At 40.7% G+C, this 9,953-nt stretch overlaps 1 protein-coding gene across 2 annotated transcripts in view; it reads right to left on the bottom strand.

Annotated features, from left to right (window-relative positions):
* Nucleotides 1-9,953, bottom strand: part of ints8.S (integrator complex subunit 8 S homeolog) — a 36,298-nt gene that overhangs the window by 1,774 nt on the left and 24,571 nt on the right. The window contains 9 exon segments of one of the 2 annotated variants that reach the window (NM_001095983.1): nucleotides 250-293; nucleotides 2,207-2,271; nucleotides 2,994-3,067; nucleotides 4,859-4,909; nucleotides 6,045-6,148; nucleotides 6,259-6,377; nucleotides 7,553-7,614; nucleotides 7,749-7,805; nucleotides 8,302-8,335. In NM_001095983.1, coding sequence (NP_001089452.1) covers nucleotides 250-293; nucleotides 2,207-2,271; nucleotides 2,994-3,067; nucleotides 4,859-4,909; nucleotides 6,045-6,148; nucleotides 6,259-6,377; nucleotides 7,553-7,614; nucleotides 7,749-7,805; nucleotides 8,302-8,335 — 610 coding nt within the window. 2 annotated transcript variants of the gene reach the window in all.

Here is a 9,953-nt window from a genome sequence, read left to right as displayed (position 1 = left end):
AGCAGAGTTTCGGTAAGTTATTTCTTAATAAAGACTTAGCGATTTAAAAGTTTAATTTGTCCTTGTCTTTTTTTTTCTTTTCGTTCTATACTAATGAATTTTTTTTTTTTTTTGTTGAAAAAATTGATGTTACCGGTCATTTAATGCTTCTGTTAAAATACAATTACGGCCGTCCCTTTAATCAAATATGAAAATATTTGGCAGAGAAATATGACAGTAGCCCAGAGCATGGAGCTAGATGTTACTCACCGCTATTTGTCTTTTATCAGTCTCTCCTCTTTTATGATGCAAATCTAGAAAGCTTGATTAAGTAAATAAGAGTACGTGAGAGAATCTGAATTCATGTGCAGGGTAACCGTTGCCTATTGGGGGAATGAAACATTAATCGGAACACGTGAACCAATCTCGACTCTCCTTCCCTCCCTTTCATGAATGATTTTCTCGTTAGTAATGATTAATCTCAGTCCCTTATTCTTATTTTTGTTCTGTCCACTCCTCTGTAGCCCTCTTTATGCAAAGGTTTCTTCTTCTGCCTCCATCCCACACTGCTTCTCTGTATCTTCTCTCCTGTTTCTGCTCCATCTCTTGATGCTCCTTCCCTGCACATTCTTCTGTTACAGACCTCTTCTCTCTGCTCCATCACACTCTATGCAGCACTCTGCTTCCCCAGACCTCCCTTGTGCACATCTTTATTTTCCTCACCATTTTTCTCTTTGCAGCTTGGTTTTCTTTCCCCCCAGATCCACTCTCCATGCAGCCAGCAGTCTCCATTCCCTGAGGTGTTTCTCAGTCTCAAACAGTCCGGCCTTCTCTGTGCAAAACTTTTTTGGTTTTTTCCACCAATGCCATGTAACCCCAATCATCCATTACTTTAACCCTTATCTGAACCCATTTCTCATTGTCCCCCAAAAACCAGCATTTCACCCACTCACCTGCACAGTTTGTACCACCACTTCCCTACATTTTATACATTCATGATCCATCTTGTGTCACCCCCAACCATCTAGCATTCTCCCAAAATCATTCCTTGTATCCTCCAACAAATGAGCCCTCTTCTGCGTTCCTGCACCTTTCCTAGGGTTTTTTGGTTTTTTATCATCCAGCATTCTCTCACTTTCCAACGCCTACTTAAAGGGGAAAGTTAATATTTTAGTATGAAGCTTATATTAGCTTTTCCTTTTTTGCGATAGTTCCTTCAATAGTCTCCCATTATCCAACATTTCCTCCTTACTTACACCCTTTCCCTGAACCCCCATCATTGTCACAGTTTCACAGATCGCCCTATTTTCCCCACCTCCCAGATCACCCACCACTCTCTTACTGCCCTGCCCCACAGCATTTTCCCACTTTCTTGCACATTCTCTACGCACCCCCCCATTATACTTTCTGCTCAGCCCTTTTCCATTTCTCCACCATCAGCCATTTTCTTCCTTCTGTGCCCTCTTATTCCATTGCAGGGGAGAGTGTAGCTACTCTTTTTCACCTTCTCATTGCCCAGAATTCCTTCTGTTCCTCTGTTAGTCTCTTAAAGAACACCAAAACCAAACACAATTCAGTTGTTTTTCGATTCTTCCCCAGAAATAGACTTTTTTCAATTACTTTCCATTATTTATTTTTTGCTGTTTTTCCAAAATCTAAGTTTAAAGGTGAATGTTCGTGTCTCTGGTGTTTGAGTCTGACAGCTCAGTAATTCAGGCGCAGACTCTGAACTGTTACAATTCTGCAACATTTAGTTGATCCATTTCTCAGCAGCATCTCTGGAGTATTAACAACTATTGTATCAATTCTAACAGCTGCCTGTAATGAAACTCAGGGATTCTGCTCAGCAGGGACAAAGATAAGAAATGTATCAACTAAATGTATCAATTTAGAACAGTTTACAGGGTCGGTGACCCCCCCCCCAGGGCTGCTTTAGAAGGTGTCTGACACTTTACACTTCATTATTAGAAAAACTGTCATACATAGAAAATAGAAAGTAATTGGAAAAAGTCGTTATTTCTGGTGATCTATCTGAAAACAACTAATTGTTTGAAGGTGAACAACCCCTTTAACACACACTGATAGTCAGCAGACCCGTGCAGGACTCTACCATATCCCAATCTCATGAAATTCTCTGGACTGACACAGAAATGTTCCTGTACTGGAGAGCTTCACAAGCAATGCTCATACTGAGAGAATACTCCATTATACCAATATAAAAGGATACAGGTCAGATATTCCAATATTGTCACATCCCAGATATAATCGTAGTAAGAATCCATTCCATCATGGCTGAAAGAAAACGATCCCGTGTTACTAGTAAGTATCATTACCTGCTAAGGATTAAATGTAATTCTAAATAAACACTGGAGTGACTTGTAGCACTTTCTCTGGTCCCCAAATCTATTCTCTGTCAAATAAACACTCATTTTTGCTGGCTGCACTTGTAACCATGCTCCCATTAGGGTAAGGGCAGATGCAAAGATTCGGGGAGATTAGTCGCCCTGCAACAAATCTCCTCTTCTTCAGGGCGACTAACCTCCCCGAACTAACTCCCGCCGGCTAGAATGTAAATCACTGGGGATGGCAATCGGTGCACTTCATTTTCTGAAGTTGCCCAAAGTTGCCTCACAAGGAACCCGGGCGACTTTGGAAAATTAAACGATCCGAGTGCCATCCTGCGGGCGATTTACATTCTAGCCGGCGGGAAGGCAGTTCGGGGAGATAAGTCGCCACGTAGAAGAGGAGATTTGTCGCCGGGTGAGCGTGCAACTCTGCCCTTAAGTACGTAACACAGCACAGCTGTTCTTATTTGTAAAGAGCTACAGAATATGTTGGTGCTATATAATTAAAATGCCATATTCGACTTATTTGAATGGGAAGCTTAACCAGCCATTTCCTTGCATACCATTGGCTCTGACTTGAAGCTTGAGGGAGGCAGCAGGATAAGAAATATTTCAATCTCTAGCACCTTATAGTTGTAAGTACCATATGTCATATCTGCTTCTACTTACCTGTTCTGTTCTTGTAAGGCTTTAAATGCAGTTTTGTAATCTATTTCCCTGAGAAACTGACACAGTATTGCCACCTGTAAACAGAATAAACACCTTGTAAGGGTGGGGGCTACACGTTGCTTTTGGGGGGGGGGGGTTGGTTGTGAAGGATATTTGAAAAACCAATTTGTGAGTTTTTGGTTCTGTATTAATAAAGCTTAATCACAAGAAAATATGAAAGAAGACAATTTCATGAGATAAAACTATAACTCTACCTTCGGAATGAATGCAGACAGTTTATATCATATTAAGTGTCATATTAAAGAATCTTACCAAACTGGAATATATATTTAAGTAAATATTGCCCTTTTACATCTCTTGCCTTAAGACACCATTTTGTGACGGTCTGTGTGCTGCCTCAGAGATCACCTGACCAGAAATACTACAACTCTAACTGTAACAGGAAGAAGTGAGGAAGCAAAAGACACAACTCTGTCTGTTAATTGGCTCATGTGACCTAACATGTGTGGTTTGTTGGTATGTTTGTGAGTACAGTGAATCGTACGATCCCAGGGGGCGGCCCTTATTTATTAAAATGGCAATTTTCTATTTATGATTACCCAATGGCACATACTACTAAAAAATTATATTTTATTAAAATGGTTGATTTAGATGAAGCAGGGTTTTATTTATGAGCTGTTGTTAGGCAAGATATTTTTAGAGCAACATACACTCTTAAGCCAGATCACTATGAGTAATGCATTTTGCTTGCAGTGATTGATCTGTAAGTCAAGGTGTAAGGCATTTTGGGAGATTTTTTGCCTGCAGTTGACAAATCTCCCAAAGTGCTGATACCCTTAGTCTTTCTGGGGCTACATAAGCAAGTGAAATAGCCTTCATTGTGACAGGCAGGGGGAGCTGGGAGCAGTGTCTCAGCTTAAAAAACTGGCACTTGCAATGTTTACAGAGCAACAACCGACACTTGCAATGTTTACAGAGCTACAACCGGCACTTGCAATGTTTAAAGAGCAACAACCGGCACTTGCAATGTTTACAGAGCAACAACCGGCACTTGCAAAGTTTATAGAGCAACAACCGGCACTTGCAATGTTTACAGAGCTACAACCGGCACATGGTAGTTTCCGCTGGGCAGGGGTGCCTAGTCAGAGTTTACAGAATCCGCATTCTGCACTGATTGAGAAGCCTGTTGGGTGGCACTGGACACTTGCTACAGGAATCTCTCTATCACAAGCCCTACATCTGCTCTGTGTGTTCATTATTGCTAAGCCCGAAGGCCAGAGCCCTATCCCCTGCTTATTAAAGGAACAGTAACACCAAAAAATGAAAAAGTGTTTTAAAGTAATGAAAATATCATGTAGTGTTGCCCTGCACTGGTAAAACTGATGTGTTTGCTTCAGAAACACTACTATAGTTCATATAAACAAGCTGCTGTGGAGCAAGGGCGGAAATTGAAAAAAGGCTATAAGGCACAGATGAGAGAGAGGTGGATAACAGATAACACCATTATGTTCTACAGAGCTTATCTGCTGTGTAACCTGAGCCTTTCCTCATTTGAATGGCTGCCCACATTGCTACACAGCAGCTTATTTATATAAACAATAGTAGAGTTTCTGAAGCAAACACACCAGTTTTACCAGTGCAGGGCAAAACTACATTATATTTTCATTCCTTTAAAACAATTTCATTTTTTGATGTTACTGGTCCTTAAAGGGGATTGCTAGTGGCGTTTAAGATACGGCGAAGAAAGGGACACAGTAGGGAGTGTTGAGAAATACAAAGCTAAAAATCAAACAAAGGTAGGCACTCCGGAAGAACATGGCAGGGAAACCTGTTTGCACATGAGAAATGAGAGTGTGAATACTCACTTGTGTGTGACAATTCAGCATGGAGCAACATTTGATCATTCTTTTAATCACCTGGACAAATACGGACAAGAATTACTGGTGAATGCAGAACAGCGTTGGTTCATCAGACACAGGGAAAGCAACACGTTGTGCTCCAGAAGCCCAACAGATAATGTGCAGCATTTCTAGTCCACTTCTTTATTATGCTTTAGTTCTCCTTTAAAGGAAAACTAAACCCTAAAAATGAACATGGCTAAAACTGCCATGTTTTATATACTGAACTTATTGCACCAGCCTAAAGTTTCAGTGTCAATAGCAGCAATGATCCAGGACTTCAAACTTGCTTGGGCGGGCGCAGGTCAGGTAAAACCTTTTCAGTTCAAGCCCTGCTTGAAGGTCTGTTTGGCCAGGGGCCCCTTTGCTCATGAATTGGGTACAGGTATATGGAATTAGCAGCCATAGCTCTAAAAATATCGAATAAATGTTCTTCCCAAAGTTTAACCTAACTGGCCTTTAAAGGAAAAGGAAAGGCTAAAATTAAATAAGCTTTATCAGAAAAGTCTATATAAATACACCAGTAAACCCTTAAAGTAATGCTACTGTGAGTCCCCTGTCAAAAGAAACACAGCATTTCTTTCCTTCTATTGTGTACTCATGGGCTTTTGTATAAGACTTCCTGTTTTCAGCTTAAACCTCCTTGCCCCCGGCGTGAGCATGCTCAGTTTGCTCCCCCCTTCTCTGTAATCTGAGCCCAGAGCTATGAGTGAGCAGGGAGAGACTCAGGCAGGAAGTGATGTCACACCAAGCTAATATGGCAGCTGCTATCCTAAACAAACCGAGAGAGAGCTCCTAGAGCAGTTTACTCAGGTATGGTAAAGCATTCTGCAGAATAAATATAGTGTTATAGATTGTACTATTGTGGCTAATCTATTGACAATAAGCTGCTTCGGTAGCTTTCCTTCTCCTTTAAGATGGATTTCTGGTGTATCAAGGGGGCATTCTCCCCTTATTGTCTTTCAGCCCAGTCCACTACACCACCTTTTCAAGCCTCCCAAGGGTGTGTGACCTCAACAATGAGCAATATAATTATGAGGCTAGATTTATATTGAAGATAAACAGGAGAGACTCTGAAAAGAAAAAAAAGTGACTACCCCTTTAATTTTCTCATTGTGCTGCACAATAAATTAAATAGGTACCCGATACTCACTTGATCTGTATAAACCTCAGGAGGAACTTGCTTGGTAAAGAAATCAGAGCACACTGCCCCTGCCTGCAGATAGTAATTTAGAGCAGCAGAATACTCATTTGTTGCTGTAAAAACAAACATACAAATAATAATAAACTTCTTTATTCATTCATAATAATCATTACTGATTTGTCACAGTGAACTTACCATGCGCATAATATACTGATGTACTCACCAAAATATATATCTGCCTGAATCGTGAGCCAGGAGTGACTGTTAGAATTTATTGTTAGTGCATAGCTGACCAATTCTTTCACTGTAACGGCCACAGCATCAAAGTCCACAGCCTGGAGGCTAGAATATGGAGAAATAAATGGCTTACATAGCGCTAGAGAATTTATTTCTGCTGCTCTGGAGTCACAATATGTTCAGCAGATCTCTAGAAATGTCATAACCTCCAAAAAAAAAAAACAGAGGCTACTGGAGCTGTATACTGGGGCCCAATGTAAGGAGTAAACAGAGGCTACTGTAGCTGTATACTGGGCTCAATGTAAGGAGTAAACAGAGGCTACTGGAGCTGTATACTGGGGCCCAATGTAAGGAGTAAACAGAGGCTACTGGAACTGTATACTGGGGCCCAATGTAAGGTGTAAACAGAGGCTACTAGAGCTGTATACTGGGCTCAATGTACGGAGTAAACAGAGGCTACTGGAGCTGTATACTGGGGCCCAATGTAAGGAGTAAACAGAGGCTACTGTAGCTGTATACTGGGCTCAATGTAAGGAGTAAACAGAGGCTACTGGAACTGTATACTGGGGCCCAATGTAAGGAGTAAACAGAGGCTACTGGAGCTGTATACTGGGGCCCAATGTAAGGAGTAAACAGAGGCTACTGGAACTGTATACTGGGGCCCAATGTAAGGAGTAAACAGAGGCTACTGGAGCTGTATACTGGGCTCAATGTAAGGAGTAAACAGAGGCTACTGGAACTGTATACTGGGGCCCAATGTAAGGTGTAAACAGAGGCTACTGGAGCTGTATACTGGGGCCCAATGTAAGGAGTAAACAGAGGCTACTGGAGCTGTATACTGGGGCCCAATGTAAGGAGTAAACAGAGGCTACTGGAGCTGTATACTGGGGCCCAATGTAAGGTGTAAACAGAGGCTACTGGAACTGTATACTGGGCTCAATGTAAGGAGTAAACAGAGGCTACTGGAGCTGTATACTGGGTTCAAAGTAAGGAGTAAACAGAGGCTACTGGAGCTGTATACTGGGACCCAATGTAAGGAGTAAACAGAGGCTACTGGAGCTGTATACTAGGCTCAATGTAAGGAGTAAACAGAGGCTACTGGAGCTGTATACTAGGACCCAATTTAAGGAGTAAACAGAGGCTACTTTAGCTGTATACTGGGGCCCAGTTTAAGGCGTAACAGAGGCTAATGGAGCTGTATACTGGGAAAATGTTAATCTAAGTAGTATGAATTTAATAACATACAGGGAAAGGCTGAAGAAAAGAGAGACAAGTCTTACTTTGGGATGCATGATGGCCAGATAGAGATGTGCTCAGCAGTGATGTCATTGACTATGTCCTCCTGCAAGAATGACACAGGGTGTTGGTAATTACCGAAAGTAGGCTGAACCGGCAGAAGTACACAATAAACACCAATCATGCATATAAATCTAGCACCAAAACAAAATTCAGACTATTGTATAAGAATATACTGACCCGAAGGTTATGAAGCTTGACAAAAAGGGACAGCAATGTCGTTAAGACCAGCGGCTCCTAAATAGGAAAGAAAATCCTATTTACAAAAGGTTTTCAGACAAACGTAATGTAACAGTAATGCCTTCTTCTGACTGTATGACCCCTTCTGTTTTAATAGATGGAGGGGCTGTCGTGCAATAGGGACTCAAATAGCAAGAAAAGCAGGGAAAACATTAGTATACATCTATAATAATGGCCTGCCAGAGCACCAAATAAATAACATTTTAGCCATTTGGTTGCAGCCAACAAAGACCCACTCTGAGATTCTAACCATAATCTTTGTGTGCCCCTGATGCAATAATAATAATAATAATAATAATACCAATAATAATAATAATAATAATAATAATAATAATAATAATAATACCAATAATAATAATAATAATAATACCAATAATAATAATAATAATAATATACAACAATACAAATAATAATAATACCAATAATAATAATAATAATAATAATAATAATAATAATAGCCAGTTCCCTCTTTTGTGTACTTTCTTATACTTACACGTAATTTTTTAATAAAGGATACTAGTTCATTTCTGAAAAGTAAAAAGAGATGTAAACATAGATGAAATATAAAAACAATTTGAAAGCTACAATCAAGATTAAGTATATTAAGATTTTGTTGCTACAGTTTATCTCCTAATCTTGCTAATATAGAGTGACGGCTGAGGCCTGACATATACATAAGAATAATGTGTGTGTATATCAAATTGGCATCAAGCATGTAATCCTGTTCTTTTTATCACCTTTAGGGTAAGGGCACACTGGGCGATTCTGGGAGATTTAGTCGCCTGGCAACTAATCGCCTCGACTTTGCGGCGACCAATCTCCCAGAACGCCTTCCCTCACTCTGCGCCTGGCTAAAATGAAAAATCGCCGGCACTAATCACAATCGGCGATTCGTTTTCCGAAGTCGCCCGATTCCCGCCCGCCAGGCGACTAAATCTCCCCCCGAATCGCCCAGTGTGCCCTTACCCTTAAAGGAATTGTTCAGTGTAAAAATAAAAACTGGGTAAATAGATAGACTGTGCAAAATAAAAAATTTATCTAATATAGTTAGTTAGTCAAAAATGTAATGTATAAAGGCTGGAGTGACTGGATGTGTAACATAATAGCCAGAAAACTACTTCCTGCTTTTCAGCTCTCTTGGTATCCACAATGGTTACCAGGCAGTAACCAATCAGAGACTTGAGGGGTCATAATGGATCATAACTGTTGCTTTTGAATTTTGAGCTGAATGCTGAGGATCAATTGCAAACTCACTGAACAGTTATGTCCCATGTGGCCCCCCTTATAGTTGCTGAGTAACTCAGAGTTAGAGAGCTGAAAAGCAGGAAGTAGTGTTCTGTTAGACATCCAGTCATCAATTGCAAATTGTCTCAGAATAATACTCTCTACATCATACATCATAGCTATAGCTAGGATTACCAACTTTCTAAAAAAATTATACTGGCAGGTAGTGGGTGCAGGAACAAAAAGGGGGGGGCTGTAAAGTAAAAGGGGGAGGATCCACATCGCGACGATGGTCAGAAAGAGCAGAACAGTTACGTTTCCAGCGGATTGGGGGCGGGTCAATGGGTTTTGTTAAAGGAACAGTAACACCCAAAAATGTAAGTGTTTTAATGTAATGAAAATATCATGTAGTGTTGCTCTGCACTGGTAAAACTGATGTGTTTACTTCAGAAACACTACTATAGTTCATATAAACAAGCTGCTGTGGAGCAATGGTGGAAATTGAAAAACGGCTATATGGCACAGGTTAGCTAATGGATAACAGATAACACCATTAGACAGACAGAGCTTATCTGCTATCTGCTGTGTAACTTGAGCTTTTTCTCCTTTGAATGGCTGCCCCCACTGCTACACAGCAGCTTATTTATATAAACAATAGTAGTGTTTCTGAAGCAAACACAGCAGTTTTACCAGTGCAGGGCAACGCTGTATTATATTTTCATTACTTTAAAACACTTTTATTTTATGATGTTACTGTTCCTTTAAGGGTATTACAAATTTACCGGCAACTACATAGCTCGTAAATTTGTAATACCGGCCCCGGCATGTGTTTTACACAAAGGCCCAGGCCTAGGGAGGCAACTTATTAGGGGCGGCACGCCGCTGAGCCGCTCTATGGGGACACGCTTCTCCCCAGTGCTT

This window comes from Xenopus laevis, chromosome 6S (assembly GCF_017654675.1).
Source record: "Xenopus laevis strain J_2021 chromosome 6S, Xenopus_laevis_v10.1, whole genome shotgun sequence".
In the NCBI taxonomy this organism is placed as follows: Eukaryota; Metazoa; Chordata; class Amphibia; order Anura; family Pipidae; genus Xenopus; species Xenopus laevis.
This window is presented reverse-complemented; position numbering and strand designations above follow the sequence as displayed.